The sequence below is a fragment of the Mesoplodon bidens genome (genome assembly GCF_964165515.1).
Source record: "Mesoplodon bidens genome assembly, chromosome: 10".
Lineage (NCBI taxonomy): Eukaryota > Metazoa > Chordata > Mammalia > Artiodactyla > Ziphiidae > Mesoplodon > Mesoplodon bidens.
The window spans coordinates 89,278,168-89,298,843 of record NC_138172.1 but is presented as its reverse complement, the minus strand read 5'-3'; the positions used below and the strand labels follow the sequence as shown (position 1 = coordinate 89,298,843).

Here is a 20,676-nt window from a genome sequence, read left to right as displayed (position 1 = left end):
ATGGCTTTAATTTTAGGTTCCTATAATTTAGTAATACTTATCATTGGTCTCTCATATTTGCAAATGAAGACAAATTATTTTTGGTTAACTTCATTAAAAATTCTCCTGTATAAAAAGTAAGATGCCCATTGATGGATGAATGGATAAAGAAAACAACAGCCTGGATGGACCTTGAGGACATTATATTAAGTGAAATAAGACAGACAAAGACAAATACTGTATGATCTCGCTTATATGTGGAATAAAAAAAAAAAGAGAGCCCATAAAAACAGAGAACATATTGGGTAGGGAAGTAAGTAGGCAGTGGGCAAAATGGGTAAAAGTGGTCAAAAGGTACAAATCTTCAGTTGTAAAATACATAAGTCCTAGGGATGTAATGTACAGCATGGTGGCTACAGTTTATAATACCGTATTATATTATATATTAGAAAGTTGCTGAAAGAGTCGATCTTAAAAGTCCTCTCCACAAGAAGAAAAACAATGTGTTGATGTGTTGTGAGGGATGTTAACTGGACTTATTGTGGTGATAATTTTGCAATATATACATACGTCAAATCATTATGTTGTATATCTGAAACTAAAATGTTATATATCAATTATATCTCAATTTTTTAAAAAACGACTTTGCCAATTTTGTTTGTGGTTGTACAACCGTACAAAGTTACTCACACTGTACACTTAAGAAAGTATGAGTATAATCTTCAAGCTTAAAATGCAGAAACTTAGGTATAAACTGTCTAAAGTTGAGGTTTCCCTGGAAGCACATAGGAAATCATTGAAAAAGCCAGAATGAGAATTGTGAATACTGAGTCTATAGTTTGTCTCGCTTAAACACATTGACTCTTGGTTTAATTGCTATTCAACTCAAACAAAGAGGTACCAACTGTTTTTTTATATATGATGTGGCGGGGTGGTGGGGGTAATTGAAATGTAGAATGTGGTAATTGCCTAGTAGAGATACAAAGCACTTTAAACGAAAATTGAAAAGAGATGATTAGCTCTTTGTATACATTGGGAAACACAGGAGGAATTGATACACGAGGTGTGGATAGTTTTCGGTAGGCAGGAGTAGCTTGGAAGTGGGGAGTTGCATTCTAGGCTGAGGTTGACATTTAAACAAGGGTGAAAAGTCTAGAGCATGTCCCAGGCAAAACGCTATAGGTCCCTTTTAGGTGGAGATGTGCTCCCTGGGAGTTGGTATATGTTGGAGGAAAAGAGGAAAGCTATCAGGGAAGATGGGTTTGGAAAGAGGGCAGAATGCCAGACTAAGATGTTGGGACTTGGTTTTGCAGACCTGTGAGTGGTATTGAAACTTTTGCTTGGTGTTACCCCAAAATAATTTTCTAAAATCATGTACCACCTCATACATTTTCTGATTGACATTGAATTTTTTTCATGCTAAGTTTAAATAGCTGCAGAAGAGGTAACCTCTGGTATATTTTAAATATAGAACTGTAAAATAAAATTGTTATATCACTCTTTCAAATGTATTCAAATAAATATTAAAAAATAGGAGAACTTACATCATCCTCTTTTTTCCCAGAATTCAAATTTCCATTTTCTCTACAGAATTCTAATATATTTTTAAGCTTGAAAGTCATCTATTGATCATTCTACCACCCTTTTCTGTATCAAAATGTATATATAAATTAAGACATTGTGACCGCAAGGCTGTAAATATTTTTTAAAAAACACTTTTTATCGAATTATCATTAGATTAGTAGTAGTACACAATTCATCAAAAACAGTATAAATACTTCTTAAGCATAAATGTAGAAATTTATTATAAATTCTGCTTTTAATGAAATGAATGTTGAGGGTGGCAGCCATGGGAGCTCGTTAATGTTGTTTTGAAAAAGGCAGCTTCACAAGTCCCTACTTGGTGACCTGAAGGTGTTCAGTAAAAGTGAGAGGGAGGTGTGAAAGGAGACCCCGCATGAAGCCTTGACCACAGACAAATCAGTTTTATGAAAAAGTACAAATGGAAATTAAAGACCTGGACATGAATTCATTTTTAAATGACCCTTGCCTGCTAGTTTGTTTCCCTCCAGGAATACTCTGTGCCCATTTCAAGACCCAATTTACACTATAGTTTGTAAGAAAGAAGTTGTGTGACCTGGACAGTGCGAAGTTATGCTCAGGAGGTAGATATGGCCAAATATCAGAGACTTCTGAGGGTTGAGTAGTAGAAGAAACACATAGCAACTAATGGGGTGTAATGGATGAAGGTGAGAAATTCAGAGGTTTTAAAACTGATGAGGAAAAGGTTGTAATGCTTCGGCAAGGTTATATTGCTTTTTTTTAATTGAGCTATAATTGACATACAACTTAGTTTCAGGTATACACTATAATGATATGATATTTGTATGTATTGTGAAATGATCACAATAAGTGATAAGAATAGGCAACCACCAATCTGTTCTCTGTATCTATGAATTCTTTTTCTAAATTTTTTTTAAATTTCACATGTAAGTGAGATCATACAGCCTTTGCCTTTTTCTGTCTGATTTATTTATTTCACGTAGCATAACGCCTTCAAGGTCCATCCAAGTTGTCACAAATGGCAGGATTTCCTTCTTTTTTTGGTCTGAATAATACGTATACCATTGTATACATACGCCACATTTCCTTTATCCATTCATCCACAGTGAGTTCATTTTTAAATGTCATATATATAATCAGTGCTTGGGAAAGTCATTCAATAGTTTATTAAGGGGAAAATAAACACCCAGATGGGAGTATCCCATTTGTTTTTAATTTTTAATGAGTAGTTTTAATGTATCCTTAAACCACTAAGGGACTGGATTTTCCTGTCTTCATTTCACTCAGCTGAAGACATTTCATTTACTCAGAGCAGCCTCTTGGGAGAAATTTCTTCATATGGGCTGTGTTCTCCCACTTCTTGACACCATTTCTGGAGAGACACTGAGTACTATTTGTTCAGAATAAATTATTCTTCTTATTTCACAATAATCCCAGCTCTTTCTAGATCTCCTATCTGAACTGTGCCTGTTTAAGTAATTCTGTGGAGAGATTATTTAGAGTCCTTTGAGGATGGGACAAAGGAAGTGATCTAAACATTCTATGGAAAACTGTTGATGGTGCCATCACTTTCCACCGGCATTCATTTCAGGGTATTGCACATTTTGTTAACCTCTCTTGGACATAGTCCTCTTTTTTCCTATCTGTCTTCTAGATTCTCGATCTCTAGCTAATTTTGAAATATTAAAGACAGAGTACTTGATTTGGAAATCCTTTTTCTCACCTAAGACAGTAGGAGATACTTAGTATGTAACATGGTATCTTATATCTCCTTAATCACTGTTATTTAGACCCATCTTTATTCAGTTTTGAAGCCAGGTAAACATAATATATTAACAATATATATTTATAACATTTGATCACTGGAAAGATGAAGTTCAAGCCCTGCTCTATCTTTTAAAAAAATTCTTTAATCCTATAAAAATGGCAACATTTAAGATCTGAAAATACTTATGTATCAAATGATTGCTTCTATTAACCTTAGGCAGAACCAAGGTTCTGCCTAAGGTACATCAGATTTCTATATTTGTAGAGGCTACAGACTTTGACAGAAAAGAAGAAAATAAAAATCTTCATTTCCCTCTCTAATCAGAAGAAATCTATTTTAATTGCATAGGATTTTAACTTCCATTTGATTAAAAAATAACAGAATATTTTAAAAAAATAGCTCAAGTCTTAACAGGTAAATTTGGCTCATCACATGGAATTTTTTCCTGATCTTTCTTTATAGTCTATACAAGTTATCTGATCCTATAACTTTGGCACCACAGTGCTTAAAAGAGCAGCAGATTCAAATCTCAGAAAATATTCTGACTAGGTGTTCTTAGACAAGCTAGCTTACCATGCAGTAACTGGAAATGCTTTCATTTCAGATCCAATTAAAGAACTGACTCGTGAAGCCAATTTTACCAAGTGAAAACAATTAAAGTAGAACAAGGAAGAAATAGGCCCCTCTTTGTTGCTTTATAAAAATTATATACCCATTTATCCATTTGACCTCAAATTCCATATTGTTCAGTAACAAAAGAGTACAAAGATCCTATTAATTTATTATATTTTAATTTCAACTAATGTAATAAGAAGCAATTAATTCATGCATTTTGAGACATTTGGAAAAAATGCACACATTTCTAATAAATCAAACATAAGGAGAATTTTGCAAACTGAAAATTTTAAACTCTTTGATTTTATTTTGGTCTTGTTTTGGAGAGACAGCTCTCCACTGCTTATTTCAAGCCCTGCTCCCAGAAATGACTTATTGTTAGTTAACACTGTCACGTGAATTAATTAGTGCTGTTCCTCAGGAATGATTTTAGATTTAGGGGGGACACATTTGTGAGACACATTTTGATGGAATGGAGTGTAAGGAAGTAAAAAATCTTTTCCTCTACCTTTCTTGGGTTCTCCAGGTGGGTTTCTGTAAGTTACACTAGCCAAAGATAGATAAATAGAGAAAAACAGAAGGTTATTAACATGTGCTTTCTGCTCATATGCATGGAAGCACCCAGCAGTCAGTAACCCCAAAGGGTGTTTAGAACTTGGGTTTATATACCATCTTATGCTAAAACCAAAGAAAACGGATTTGTAGTTCTGGGTGAGGAAGACTAGTTATGGGAAGGTGACCAGGAAAAGTATGGTAAACAGGGATTGTTTAGAAAGGTTTGTTATGCATATTTAAGTCTTCACCATTGATAGGAATTGTTAAAATTTTGTTCTCTTCTTCCTACTATGGAGTTTCCATATTTACATCTTTTTTTTCCCAAAACTTCTACCTTTAAAAATGGAAAATTCGGGACTTCCCTGGTGGTGCAGTGGTTAAGAATCTGCCTGCCAATGCAGGGAACACGGGTTCAAGCCCTGGTCTGGGAAGATCCCACATGCCACGGAGCAGCTAAGCCCGTGTACCACAACTACTGAGCCTGCGCTCTAGAGCCCGTGAGCCACAACTACTGAGCTCGTGTGCCACAACGACTGAGGCCATGCACCTAGGGCCCATGTTCCGCAACAAGAGAAGCCACAGCAATGAGAAGCAAGTGCACCGCAAAGAAGAGTAGCCCCTGCTCACTGCAACTAGAGAAAGCCCACACGCAGCAACAAAGATCGAATGCAGCCAAAAAAAAAAAAAAGATGGAAAATTTATAAATAGAAATTCCTTTTACAAAAGGAAAACAAAGGCCCTGTTTTTAGACCTTTTCCTGGGTCTGCTGGTTCTCAATGGCCTTTAGCTCAAAATAATCCATATGCGAAAGAGACATATATGGGGGTTGGTAACTTTTGAGAGTCAGGGTGACTGTAATTACACTCCAGTTGTACCACTGTGCCTTGGACAAGGTTGTAACTTCCCTGAGTGTTAGATTCAGTAAAACTACTCTCTAGGTTTGTTCAGAAATTTAAATGAGATAATGAGTGTTGTTACCGAACTGAACTTGGATCTGCTCGCCTGACTGGCAGCAAAGCCAGTGTCCTGGCATCAGGGATGAAGAAAAGTACAGCATCCATTGCAGGGTGCCAAACAAGGAGAATGGGCAGCTCATGCTCAAAAGACCTGAACTCCCTGATGGCTTTCAGGGAAGGATTTTTAAAGGCAGCATTTGGGGTGAGGGTTGCAGCTCATGGACTTCTCTCTGATTGGTTGGTGGTGAGGTAACAGGGTGATGTTTTGGGAATCTTTATCATCAACCTTCTGGTTCCAGCCAGTCAGGGGCCTACTGCTTGTGATCAGCATGTAATCACCAGCCTCCACCTGGCTGTGGGTCTTAGTTTCTGCAGAACAACTCAAAGATTTGTGTCAAATTGTTATGTATATCCCTTGAGGAGGAACTAGGACTCTGTTTTATCCTTAAACTATTGTTTAAGCTGTTACTAGTTTTCTTGCTTGACTGCTTTTCCTTTGTTTCTGCCTTCTCTCACTTCCATAATTAGTACCTACTTGAGTTTGCTCTTTGGAATTTGGGGGAGGCCTAGGGGACTAAAGCCTTTTTTTCTACAAACAAGAAATGGGGGTCACAGAGGGGCTTTTATACCCAGGAAGGCCCCGCCAGAGCTCTGCAGGTTTCCTTGTGAATCAGCAAAATGTCTAGCACATAAGGATGCTTATCACTATTATTACTGTTACTACTAGTGCTGTACCACTTGATAGTATTGTGATTTGGAGAGTGCTGAGAGCTTGCTTCTTCCCTCTAATAATCATTCCAATTAAATGACTTCTTCTGGTCCATGTTTTTAAGAATTCCCTTACATTACAATAAATTTGGGAATGGGGAAAGAATTGCCCATCCCTCTTTTCTCCTTTTACTTTCATTCTCATTTTTGTTTTTGTTTTTGAACAAAGAAATTTCTTTCAGGTCTATTTATTTTTTTTACTCTCTCATCATAGCTCCAGGGACAGAGTTGCTCAAATGGTAATAACTTCTTCAGGAATGATTCTAAGGCATTTTTGCTGATTCTTATCTCTGACTCTCCTTTGCATGTTGTTTTCATATTCACATTTCTCTCTCCTGTTATGCTAATGTGGAATGAGCCCCTTGAGTATAAGTGCCTAGGTGATTTGAACCCTGCTTAGAAGAAAGGTTTACTTCTTTCATTTTTGAAGAAATTGAGCTCACACTGAGTGAGGTATTGTTAAGAAATATTATTAACTTAATATTTTGTTCTTTGAAAATCATTTTACTTTCTCCAAACCCACCAAATGGTATCAAATATAATTTTATAATATAATTGCTTCAAAATGATAGTGACAGTATTGCTTTAACTATGATTTATTTTTTTCTTTCTATTTTTGTTTTTCTAAAACTTTAAAAATGAATATATATTACCTTTATAATACAGAAAAACATTCATTTTTTAAAAGAACAGTGTTTTTCATTATTTTATGTATACTAATTACCATATGCATCTTTATTTTAGAAGTATGTAACAGGTTCAGCCTATAAGATCTGTGAGTCCAACCCTCAAACAAACAATTCTCTCTTTAAAGTGATTTCAACAAATAATGTTACAGTTGGTATATTTGATAAAAGAGTGAATAGGTAGAGAATCATTAAGTGGTCCCCAAGTGTACTCCTTATTTTTCCCAAATGTACTTTTAAAGATATAATTGATATTATTAGACTAAAAGAAGCAGAACTGATATGACAGGTTATTGGATCATTTTACAAGATATACAGCCTTATGTCTTATATGTGTTACCTGTTGACTATTTTTGAGTGTACAGTTCAGGGACATAAAGTACATTCACAGTATTATGCACCCGTCACCACTATCCATCTCTAGAGCTTCTTCATTGTCCCAAACTGAAATTCTGTGCCCAGGAAACAATAAACTCCCCATGCCTCTCTCCCCAACTTGTCTCCATGAATGTGACTATTCTAGGTACCTCATGTAAGTGAGATCATGCAATATTTGTCCTTTTGTGTCTGGCTGATTTCACTTAGTATAATGTTTTCAAAGTTCACCCCTGTTGTAGCAATGTTATATTATTTTAAATATCTCTTTTTTAGGTAGTTGTACTCTCAGTGGCAGAGCACACTGTACAGACTTCAATTAGCTCTTATTTCCCTGTCCTACAATTTTACCATACATGCTCATACGCCAAGAGTATACAGTGTTTTTCTCTATCTCTCCCTTTCCTTGCTTAATGCCTGGTGCTTAAACAGTTAAATTACAGTTGAATGAATGGATGATTGGATAACCCAGTTGATTAATCAAAATGTTTATTTTAGAGTAAATCCTACAAAGAATTCTAGGTAAAGGTCAAACATCAGTGCCTGTGTTCTAGGAAATCCTATTTCTGGAGTCACCTTCAATGCTCCAAAGGTCATATAGGTCAAGATAAAATAAGATCAGAGTCGTATTTCATCCATTATTTTCATTAATGACACTGTAACAGCCACTAAGTCAATTACCAGCACCTACATTTACTTTCAGCCATCTAAAAATAAATTATCATTAATAGCATCAGAAAGTGAACAAGGGAGCACAAAAAGAGAACACTTCCAATCCTTATATCCCAAATGAAAAGGAGTGAATATTGTGAGCAGATTCTAATTTACATTTGATCTATAACTTAATTATAACAGGAAATTCACTTCTAAACTGCAAAGAGTTAACATTTTCAATATTTGCATTAAAATAAGTTGAGACAAAATATCTGTTCTAATTAGCTTTCATAGAAATGTTAAAAGGACTTCAGTCCTCCTTTACCATTACCACTCATCTTAGTGTCAGAGTCAATAATCAGACTTCACATTATGAAGATAAGAATACACATTAATACTAATGTCAAAATGCTGAGTTGTAATTATACACACATTTATGTTCAACTGATATTATCAGTGTTTTGTTTTATTTTTAAATTATTATTCTACTCTGCTAATGCCAAGAAATCAAAAGAGTCCTTGTATGTGGATTGTTGTGATGGTTACATGAATCTGCACCTATGTTAAAATTCATGAAACTGAACACATAGAAAAAAGTCAATTTTACTGTATTAATTTTAAAATAACAGAGAAGAAAGCTAACAATAAAATCTGTTGTGATTCAAACACTATATAACACGCATAGATGTATGTTAAAAATTATGTGTATATAAAGTATATATGTTTATATATTTTATATGTATATAATATATATATATTTAAAATATAGTTGCCCTTTTTTCCATTAAAAAAAAGACCATGTCTACCAGACACTAAAAGAACTCAATACCTGATCAATTTAATGGGGATAATACATGCAACCCAGTTAGACTGAGTGTTCAACTCAGACAAATTCTATTGGCTTCTCTTAAATATGACGTAAATAATTAAAGAACCCAATGGGAAGGCAGATATTAAAGATTTATTTAGAAATATTTAACTCTTACTTGTTTATGGTCTGATTATCCCAAATGATGCTAACTTTCGTTTTGCACATCACGCAGTACAGAGTCGAAACAATGTTCTGGTGATTTCACTGCTCTAGTTATGGTTGCTTCGTATGTGAAATGATGCAGCTAAACAAGTATTTATTAAACAGAAAACTGTGTTTCTGGGATGGGGATGCAAAGAACGCAGTAACCTCCTTTGCATTTTATAAATAAACATGTAAACACGACTGCCTCCTTGGATGGGGAAGTGCTCACTTGTGTCCAGCCCTCGACTGAGTATCAATACTTTATGTATCTCATCTGACTCCTCCCTCCACAGTGCAGGTATTTTTATTATTTCTATGGTAGAACATATCACCGTTTACCAAATATCCTGCTTTCCCTCTCCGTGGGAGCGTGAGAATCTCTGCCTAGTTAAGCTCAGGAGCAGCTGTGTGACTTGCAACAACCAGTGAAATGTGGGAAGAAGGTTTAAGCCAATGATTCTCTTTTCCTCCCCCTCTTCCAAATTCACAGTTTGCAAGTGGAAGCAACTTGAGCAAAGCTTTATTAGCCAGTCCATGAAAGATATGTAGCATGAAGAAGAATTACATTTTTGTTGTTATAAGCCACTGAGATTTTTTTTTTAATTTTTTAATTTATTTTTGGCTGCATTGAGTCTTCGTTGCTGCACGCGGGCTTTCTCTAGTTGTCGCAAGCGGGGGCTACTCTTCCTTGCGGTGTGCAGGCTTTTCACTGCAGTGGCTTCTCTTTGTTGCGGAGCAGGGACTTCAATCGTTGAAGCACGCGGACTCAGTAGTTGCAGCGCGCGGGCTTCAGTAGTTGTGGCGCGCGGGCTCAGCCACTGAGATTTTTGAGATCGTATGCTATACAGCATAACCTAATGCATCCTACTGATACATTGTCATTTTATGAATGAAGAAAATGAACATTCGGAGATATTTAAATAATTTGTCCGCAATGACTAGCAGTAAATGAAATAAATAATGTAGAACCTAAGCCTCTCAGACTGCTGAGTCCTTTTTCTTAACCAGTTTTCAATAAATACTGGAATGGAATTGTATATCAATTACAAAAGTAGAACAGGGGATGAAGAAATTAAGTGTTGTATGGGCCACAGAAAGTTCCACCCCAAATGGAGTTTAATTTTGAGTGATAAACAAGAAATTTCCAGGCAAACTGCACCATTCTGTGAATATACTAAAAATTTAATTGCATACATTTTATGAGTGAATGGTATGGTGTGTGAATTGTATGTCAAATAAGCTATCTTTTCATGCCTAAGGGTAAGTGGTATAGTTTGTCTTTTTTTTTTTTTTTGAGGTATTTTCTTGCTTCAACATATATCTTAGATTAGCTGAAAAAAAAACATAGCAGTGTTACATAGTTTAGCATTTTAAGTATGCAGATACAATACTTCCTAACAAAGCTATAATCTGAGAGGGCTTTCACTGTGAATGCAGAGACATCTGAATGCAAGTATTAATATACACTGAGTGACTTTGTTCAGCTGGTAGTATATATATTCAAAACCAGGTAGAATATGATGATTAATTTGATGACTGCTGGGCAATAAAAGTGAAACTTAACATTTCTTTTAAAAATGCACCATACATAAATTGCTTTTTTAAATTAAGCCTGTTTTCATTCATTATTTTTTCTTTGCTCTTTAAGTTCATTAAAAAATCACAAACAGGGGCTTCCCTGGTGGCGCAGTGGTTGAGAGTCCACCTGCCGATGCAGGGGACACGGGTTCGTGCCCCTGTCCGGGAGGATCCCACATGCTGCGGAGCGGCTGGACCCGTGAGCCATGGCCACTGAGCCTGCGCTTCCGGAGCCTGTGCTCCACAACGGGAGGGGCCAAAACAGTGAGAGGCCCGCGTACGGCAAAAAAAAAAAAAATCACAAACAGTGAGATGAACACCAATTCGAAATAGGAAAACCTCATGTGAAAACACCAGATAGAAATACTGTTTTGTTGATCTGTTAGACATTCTCTGGTCTTTACCTATGAAATAGTCACCATCTATTTTAAGCAGTCTTGGTACATCAACCCTTAGATAAAAAATGACCATATATTAAAATAGATACTATTTCTATGCTAGTTGCTACCAGGGCTCCTTAAAACACACCCATGTGCATGCATGCACACACAGACCTACACAGGCCTGTGTGCACACATGTCTGCACACATAGTTGCCTGTCTACTCAGACTCCCTTACCCAGCTCTGAGTGTAGGGTTGCTCATGGCTGCTGTTCTTGGGCACACCATTTATAAATTATTTCCATAAGAATGTACACTGTAATTCCAATCCAAGGCTCCAACAGACTTTTAGAATTATAACCCATGGTGGGGCTACCTATAAAGAATCTGATCTTTTCTTAGACATATATTTACTTACATATTCATATATAATTTTTCACTGTTCTAAAATTAAAACAGGCTGATTATCTGCTTGTTTACCTGCCTGAATATGTGCTTATTTACCTGCTTTAACCAAATGGAACTAATTGAAAATTTGTCTTCCTATCAAATAGCAATTATATTTTAAATCTCTCTCTTTGTATCTTGATGTAGTTTTGACTCAGATCTACGTTTATATGTTTGGTGGTGTACTCAGCACAGTCCTAGCCATTGTAGAGATCCAGAGAGGAGTAAAACATAATCACAGGCCTTGTCCACCTTCCATCTGGAGATGCATGACCCATGTTGCAAAGTAGAGCCAAGGAGATATTTTGGTAACACCAGGAACAGGTTGCTGAGGAATCACAGAGGAGGAAGTCATCTCTTGCAGTAGAGAATCTGTAACTCTAAACTGAACCTTAAAAATAGAGAAGAATTTTGAAAGGGGAAGTAGCCCAAAGGTTACTCTTAACCAACAGTGCTGAGAGAGAAGAGGGATAAAAGGAAAAACAAAAGAAAAAATATGTACTTTGTCTCTTTGGGGTACATTAACCTATGTTAAGTCGTGATTCTTTTAGTAGAATAAATACAGACTTTAAATAAGGGGCAGGTTTATTTTTATTTTGTGTTCTGGTGCCTACTATTACAAAGTTGCAAAGTCTGTAGAATGAAGCTGAAGATAATTACTAGTGGGAAATCTAATTTTGAGAGCCAAAGGGGAAAAAACCCACCAAATTTATCCTACTTGTTTGCTATTAACATTTTAATTTGAAAATTGTCCTACTATAATAGGGCAATGCCTCATCTAGTGCAGTATCCTCTTTATAGGAGAAGGCCACTCTGAGTGTTTCCAACAGAAACTGCACCCTTTCTGGCCCTGGGTCATGTTTACTGGGAACCCGTTTCAAATTTAGATTTTGCAAGTCAGTACAAGTTATCTCTCCTTCACTTACTAGGTAAGGAAACTGCCTTGTTGAAAAGCTATTCTGTTTATTGATATATTCCCATTCATGTATATGAAAACGTGTTACCATGAACTTTAAATACTGTCCAGGGAAGAAGAATGTTAGATAGTTTATGTATTGAGAGCCAACACATAAGCACATCCTGGATTATCTTATTTTATTTTTACAGTGGCCTGGTAGCCCAGTGAGGTAGGTATTACCACTATCTCCATTCTCCAGATGAGAAAACCAAGGCACAGAGATTGAGAGTAAAATTTCATTTCACAAATTGTGTTACTTGTTAAGGTGTCTTTTTTTTTTTACAACAGTATGTATGTTGCAAGTTAGCTAAAGCTGAGTCCTGCGCCTTTAGAAAACAGATATTTTTGTATAATTTGTTTTTCTCACACTGTTCAAGAATCTTGATATTCAAGTGTGAAAAACCTGAAAGACAGAGAATCTAGCAGGAGGACAACATATTTATTGTAGAGTAGGTAGTGATAAATGTTGCCCTGCGTCCCACAGCCTTATTATACATGGAAGGTGTTGAGTAAGGAGATGAAGAGCCTTCTAACTAAATACCCAGCCAAGAAATGTAACAGTTTTGTGAGGGAAATCTTCAGATGATGTGTTCGCCAGTTAATTTGCTGCTAAATAAGAAATTCTTGAACTTCAGTCCCAATTTAGTAATCTGTATATAACAAGGTATATCCCTATTAATTCCTGGAAGAGAAGGTCAATAAAGGATATCCATGAGTAGTATCATTTGGTTATTTGAATCTCTTAGAAGGATTTTTTAAACCAACTAAGCTGCTCCTAAGAAGATGGTTAGTTTGAGTTTGTCACTCTATTCTTCCACTTTGGTAAAAATACTAATATTATAGTCAATGGAAAGAAAATGAAGGAATGAAGGGTATGGGTGATACATATGCATGACTGAGCCCTGAACAGCTAAAAGAGGTGACTGTATGGCATTAGGTGGCTCTTTGACTCCATAAGGTCCCTCAAAATACTGTTCTAATGATAGAACGAGATGACAGATGTGAAAGTATGGTACAGTACTTTGTGGAAGTATGGTACAGTACTTTGTGGAAGTATGGTTCAGTACTTTGTGGAAGTATGGTACAGTACTTTGTGGAAGTATGGTTCAGTACTTTGTGGAAGTATGGTACAGTACTTTGTGGAAGTATGGTTCAGTACTTTGTGGAAGTATGGTACAGTACTTTGTGGAAGTATGGTTCAGTACTTTGTGGAAGTATGGTTCAGTACTTTGTGGAAGTATGGTACAGTACTTTGTGGAAGTATGGTTCAGTACTTTGTGGAAGTATGGTTCAGTACTTTGTGGAAGTATGGTACAGTACTTTGTGGAAGTATGGTACAGTACTTTGTGAAAGTATGGTACAGTACTTTGTGGAAGTATGGTACAGTACTTTGTGGAAGTATGGTTCAGTACTTTGTGGAAGTATGGTTCAGTACTTTGAAAACTAAAAATCACTGGACACATGCAAGCTACTGAAGAGCAGTTCCTTTCTTGACATTTTTATCTCTATTGGACCTTTAGTGTTCTCTCTCTCCTCCCCCCTTTTCCCCTCCCCCTCTTTTTCTCCTTCCTTCTTCTCCCCCAACCCATTGATGGGCCATAAATTAGTCACATTTTTCTTTTTGCTCACATAAATGGTTTCCTTACCACCCTTTTCCTTTTACCACTCTTTTTTCTACCCACTTTGTATCCTTGGAGGAATTTAGAACCATCTCTGAATTTCCTGATTTGTTTCACTTAAACTTGCTCTCTTTAACTTTGCAAGACAGATTCTTCTTTCTGCTCTTTCCTTATTTCTCTTCTTTGGAACTCTGCAGCTTAAAGGTAGGTAGTAGTAGGTGACCATTGGTGAACTGGTTGGCTTCATTGTCTGATACTCTGCCTTTTGCATAGTAGATACTCAAAAATGAGTGTTTGCTAACTAGCTAAAAAAGAAACAGGTGAGTTACAGATTTCTTTTTCTCCTTCAGCGTTAAAAAAAAAAAAAATGTTGACTTGCCCTAAATTTGGGAACTTTATTCACGTACACAGGATTCTACAGCTTTGACCGTTTGCCTTAAATGTTGCTGCTTCTGCTGCTAATGTAACAGGGCAGAATATAACACTGCTTTGAGGGAAGGGAGGAGTGGTGTTTATTTTGAAGTATGCAGAAATCTTTTTTACTCTCTAGGCATTACATGAGCTTGTGTCTGTTTCATCACCTAAGAGAGGCAATGACCATGAGGAAATAACACTTCTGTGAAATCCTCCGAAAGTCATGTTAAATTCCCAGATGTCACCCTAGAGTGATGCTGGTGGACTTTCACTCGGGGAGCCTAGAAGATTGGTCCGTTTTCAGCTGTGTGTATTTGCTTGCACTCGTGAGAACTGATCTGAGGGAAACCATTCTCTAATTTGTTACAGTGATTGTTTTCTCCTTCCATCTTTTTCAAGGAAATGGCAAAAATCCTTAATCACCCCCGAGTGTATGCCTTTCTGCACATACCAGTCCAGTCTGCCTCTGACACTGTGCTCATGGAAATGAAAAGAGAATACTGCGTGGCTGACTTCAAAAGAGTAGTGGATTTTCTGAAAGACAAGTAAGTCTGTTAGCATTTAAGAAAATAACCATCTCCTTTTTTCTTTTAAAAGCATGTGGCAAAAATGCACTTATGGTAGTCACAATTAAAGGTACCAGAGAGAGGTGAGACTTTCGAAGCTTTCAAAGCCTTTAAGTTTTCCTTAGACACCCTTGATGTGGTTTCTTCTTGCCCCTCAGTTTTATCCACCTTCCATCTGTGCATCACACCCCATTAATTTGTGTAAGGTTGCCAGTCTTCCTAAGGTAATGTGCATTGTGATCATTTCTGTACCTGACCTAGTAGATGAAAACTGCTTTAGCCTTGCTCTGCTTAAATCTCCTTTAATGTGGCTTTTTGAAGTTGTCATCTGATTTTGACGTGGAGGTAGGTCAAATCATGTCACTACAAAAGAGATAATTTTCTATGAGATACCGTTATTTGAAGAGTATCTGGGAATGTCTTTGCTTTTACACATTTATCCTTGTGGTTTTCTTGCAGAATGGGATTTATAAGGAGATTTTGGGATTCTGTTTTTTTAAAGTTCAAATTGCCATTGACCAAAATTAAGGCACATTTACACAATCTCAGACATGAATGATAATTTTGCTTCCACAGAAAACACTTGCAGCCTATAATTATATTCTTCAAAATCCTACTTCTCATCATCACCAAACGTTGAATGCCTTCTGTGATTATAAAAGGCAGGAAATAATGCTGGCCAAGGTCATACAGAACATTCTCGTCTGGGGCACTGTTCTCCCCACTGGGGCTATGTCATTTATCTTGGCATATTTGTGGCCTGGGTCTTTCTACTTTCCATAATTTTTTCCCATAATCTTTTCCTCTGTTGTTTTTCTAAATTAAAATACAACTCTTTATATCCATCTTCCTGTTTATAATTATGTACCTTTGTACCAAGGACTACGTGGATATGATTGCTTTATACAAATTGTAAGCAATTATTTTTTCCACCTTCAATTAGTCACTTATCCTGACTACATACAGGTTTTTTAAAAATCTTTTTCTTCTTCTGTTTACTTTCTCCTTCCTTCCTCATCTTCCCTTTATGTGTCTACTTTTTTTTTCGCCTCTAGGCATTTCTTGATTATCCTAACCACCAGAAATAAAGACACTTGGTGTGCATTCAAGCAAATACAGCTAATTGTTCGAATATTCAAATCAGTGAATAGAAAGTATATTTATTCTAAGATTTCATAATTATAATCGTTAAGTATATACAACTTTCAAAGTTGAAAATAGAATAATGATGGATCTCTAATACTTCCTGATCTTGAACAGAACTGAGAGCAAGGCTAAAGAATAAGGATTTTTACAATAGATGTCTGTTGTTGGCCTGTATCCCTCCTTTGCATTTATTCTAGCTTATTATAGGTAAACTTGTCTCATGTAAGAGAGTCCTTCTGGGCACGCTGGTGCTGGTGAATAGCATGTTTTCAGAATTGCAAATAATTGGTTACACCTGTGAAATTGCTTGCCTTTTGCTTACTAGAGCAGTAGCAAATAATGCACACAGTCCATACCTGTTGCACAAGATTTTGCCGAGTGTAGACATGCAGCCTGTTGTGCAGAATGGACTAGAACACTTTCCAAATAGTTGTGTTAATGTGATTCAGTGAGGTTAAGGAATCAGCAGCTCCTTTTACCTCCATTTGGGTGAGTGCTGACTCAGTTGTTTGGGAAATTAATGTGGCTACCTAACTGGGCAACAATTTCCCAACAAGTTTTAGCCTTTTATGTTACTCCAAAGATGGACCTTTTAAATCTGTTGCATTTTGAACAGTTTCAACAGCATCCATGAGCTAAATACGGGTCAAAAGATGATCCCATCAAAGTATTAGAAAATAGTACTAAGCTCATTATTCTTTCTTTGGATTCTGAATTACACTGTGGCATCCATGTGACTTTTCTAGAACTATCCCAACTGTGTGGAAGGCTCCAGAACCTACCTAGGGATCTCCAGTATTTCCAGCACTGGAAATATCAGAGATCCCTGGGGAGGAAATTAGAGATACCTGGAGAAGACAACCTATCCCACCCATCCATCCACAATTTCAGTTTCAAGTGCTGTGACTCACTGGGATTGGAGAATATGAGTCTAGCCAGTTAGCATCTCCAGGTGATTTTTTAAAAATTAACTCTGTACTATATATAGTTTTAGACAGTTCATCAGAACCAAAAAATTGTATGTTTTGTCCCATCTACCCTGTTGCTTGTAAAGAATAGTATAGCCTCAATCTTGTGAGGACTCTATAATCTAACTTTACTCTTTAGTGGAAAAGTTTTCCTGTCCTCTCAGGGAAGTTCACCTATCCAGTGAATAATTTCCAACTATGATGGACATATAGAAATAAATGAAATATTTTAAGCACTCTTCTGCTCTGACATTTACTTACTTTTCCCTATATAGCTTTATGCCAAATAGATTCATGATTCTTGGAAACACCAAAGTTTCAGGGGTTTCTATAGAACCACTAGTCTGGATAACTGATGCAGCATAAAATTGTTTTGTTAAGTGTTTATTAAAATTTAATACAGTATTGTCATTCTTAGAAAGAGAGTCTGATATTACCACATTGCCCTAGTTTATGTCTAACACTAAATTCATGCAGTGGCTCTCACTTAAAATGGTGTGTCTGGTGCTCACTTTTTCTGTTTTTTAGAAGGAGTATAAATGTGGCCCTTTTCATTTGCATCTTTTTTCCTCTGAAACCTTTGAAGTCTTTTTTGTAATGAACCTTTAACAAACAAGAGTCTCATTTATTTATTTTTTTCTCCAGCAGTGTGAGGCTTCTCAAATATTCATGTTATGAATTTAGGGATGAGGTATTTCCTGATCTGTTTCCTCAAAAAATCCCATCTTTAAAACAACCTATAGCATTTGAGACTGAAATCCACACTATGGGATTTTACATAAAGCTGCATGCTTTTAAGCTGTTAGTTCAGCGGTGTTCATGGTGCCATGTTTCTCAAACAGTGGAGGTGAAATCTTTTTAATTAATTTTCTTTACAGTTGAAATTGGCCCCTGTTTTAGCTGGGAGCAGTAGAAGTTTACATATGAGCCAACTTGAAGCTGATTCATTATTCTCTTCAATTGGTTGAAAGTTGGCAGCTACTCCCATAATGGCAGCTAGATTGAAGATAACCTGGTAGTGTTAGCACGTGTGGAGGCATATGGGAATGTACTAAATCAGGCAACCTTTGCAAAGAAAAGTGTCTAAATTACTTAATATACTAATTTAAAACCGCCGGTCATGAGCAATCATATGACTGAAATTATTCTATTCAAATTTATTAATCCTGTTGGAAAATTAACTAAGTCCTTTGATGTTTTTATTTAAATGGATAAGATGATTTCTTGAAATATGTAATGGGATTTATAGGGATATGGAAGAAAACTACATAGAACAAAGCAAGAGATGCGATTCTGGTTTGAGAGAGATTTGTGTTTTTATAATTTTTAATAAATACCTCATAAATTTTACTTTTCATTACCTGTCACTTTACTGGCTTCTCTGTTGTCTTTTTAACATAATACTGGGATTTTAAAAAGTAGAAAACTTGAATCATTTATTTTTATTTTCTCGTGTAATTTTAAAGACTTACTTCCCAATGAGAGGATTTTTCACTGTGATATATGACAAGGATGTAATTAGGGTTCCCAGGACCTTGGGGCCTTGGACATAAATTTTAATTGGGTCCTACCCCATTTGAGCAGCGTTGAATTTACACAGTCACTCCCCAACATAAACTGTATATTCACATATATTTTTTTAAAATGACAATATGCAGAGTTCTTAAGAATATGTTCTAATGCTAAGTAAAAGAATAGCTTAGTCCTCAAATTCACACATGAAAGTGTGAAAGAAATATGCAAGAATGTCCTATTGATAGATACATTTTAAGAAATGAAATGGTTGGGGCTTCCCTGGTGGCGCAGTGGTTGAGGGTCCGCCTGCCGATGCAGGGGACACGGGTTCGTGCCCCGGTCCGGGAGGATCCCACATGCCGCAGAGCAGCTGGGCCTGTGAGCCATGGCCACTGAGCCTGCACGTCCGGAGCGTGTGCTCCGCAATGGGAGAGGCCACAGCAGTGAGAGGCCTGCGTACAGCAAAAAAAAAAAAAAAATGAAATGAAATGGCTTATGAATTAAAAGACCTAACCGTTTACACAAATTATTTTATTAAAAGTCCAGTGGACTTTTGATTTATGTTAACTAGACCTTAAATTTGGGAGACAAGGTTCTTCTCCCTCACTCAGTAAATAAAATTTGAATGAATTAATGACCAGTTTGTTTTCCTTGCAAGTTGCATGGATCTAAAGTAACTTGCACCGTACTGTTAGCGTCTTTGTGTTGACTTTTAATTCCATGGTATTATCTATCTCAGAATTTACCCTTATCATTTGTCAGTGTACTGTGTACTTCTGGATTAATTTGTCTTGTTTCCCATACTAACCCTTTTAGCCCTGTGATACCCATTCACACACCCCTAAGTTTACTATACCCAGAGATTTCCAAGTGAAATGCCACAACCAATAACTAATGAGTACTCACGGGTAAAGGGGAATCTTTTTGTGGGGAAAGCAAACTAGAGGGGAAGGGGCAGCTTTGCAGAGAAAGTCCTGTCCTCTGACCTCTCTCCTGTGTGCTCAGACAGTGAGGAGGCACAGGGGCATGAAGCTGGGGTCAATCTGGCAGGATGACTTCTCTGAGTCACAGTTACCTCATATCATCCAGCCTGTCCTATTCCCTACGTTTCCAATCTATCTGCAAAAAAAGTCGTGCTCACTCGTTAATATCCTGAGTTCTTTTTCTTCCTTTCATTAATCCCTGTCATCCATGTGTCCATACTGGAGCACAATTTGATAAAAGGCAAATTACATTAAGCTTGTATTTTATTCTGTTTATTTTCCCCCTCTGTCTAGTTTTATTCCTAGTGGCTTGGAAACGTAAATAGCAATATTTGTCAGAATAGAAGAAAAGAAAATTGCAAAAAAAAAAAAAAGAATGATTCAACAAGGATTCAGTAATTAAGTTTTCTTCCAGTTGCATTCCCAGGTGTGTTTCTGTTTGCTGAATAACCACCTCCAAAATAATTTAGGCAAAACACTTCCCTCAAAGATGTTTTCTGGCTCTTTTTCATCATTCTTAATATCTTTAACTAGGTGGTTATTTTGGGAGTCCCTAGGGTCTTGTTCACGCTTTTATCTTTTGTCATATTTCCTTCTGAGGTAGTGAAGTTCTGTTCTTTTCCCTTCTCTCCCTTGCTACTTTTAAACTTTTTCAAGAGAATGAATACATATCATTGAAACAGTTATCTAGTAGAAAATCATTTACTTTTTTCTTTTTGAACATGGTATTATATTTATATTTGGAAGATTTTGACATCATGTGCTAAATACCGTATTATTTGGGGATTACCCCAAATTTGATTAATTGGTTTGAAGGTAATTAAGTTTTCTATTGATACAGCTTCCTGTTGTCCTTCTAGCCTGGTTCAGAGAGAATTCTCATCACCACTCACCTCTTTCCACCTCCTTTTGTAATATGATTGTGTTATTCCTTCTAGGAACTGAGACTCTCCCTTCCCTTAATCCTTTGTATGTTTTCTCTACCTCAACGTTTTGTTGTAAACTTCGTCTGTCAAGGCGTATTCTGATAGTAAGCATTTTTCCTTTCAGAATGCTTCTTTTATTCCACAGGGCTCACATATTGTGAGGATGTTGTCACAAAAACCTTGGCAAGTATCTAGGTTAGATATTTTTAATCTGCACTTTATAGAGTGAAGGTCAGGGTTCA

General features: G+C 36.5%; 1 protein-coding gene across 8 annotated transcripts in view; it reads left to right on the top strand.

Moving 5' to 3' along the window:
* The window catches only part of CDKAL1 (CDKAL1 threonylcarbamoyladenosine tRNA methylthiotransferase), a 661,934-nt gene that overhangs the window by 402,575 nt on the left and 238,683 nt on the right, over positions 1 to 20,676 (top strand). For all 8 annotated transcript variants that reach the window (XM_081245696.1, XM_081245693.1, XM_081245699.1 and 5 more), the window contains one exon: positions 14,730 to 14,875. In XM_081245696.1, the coding sequence (XP_081101822.1) occupies positions 14,730 to 14,875 (146 nt within the window). The remainder of the gene's footprint in view (positions 1 to 14,729; positions 14,876 to 20,676) is intronic.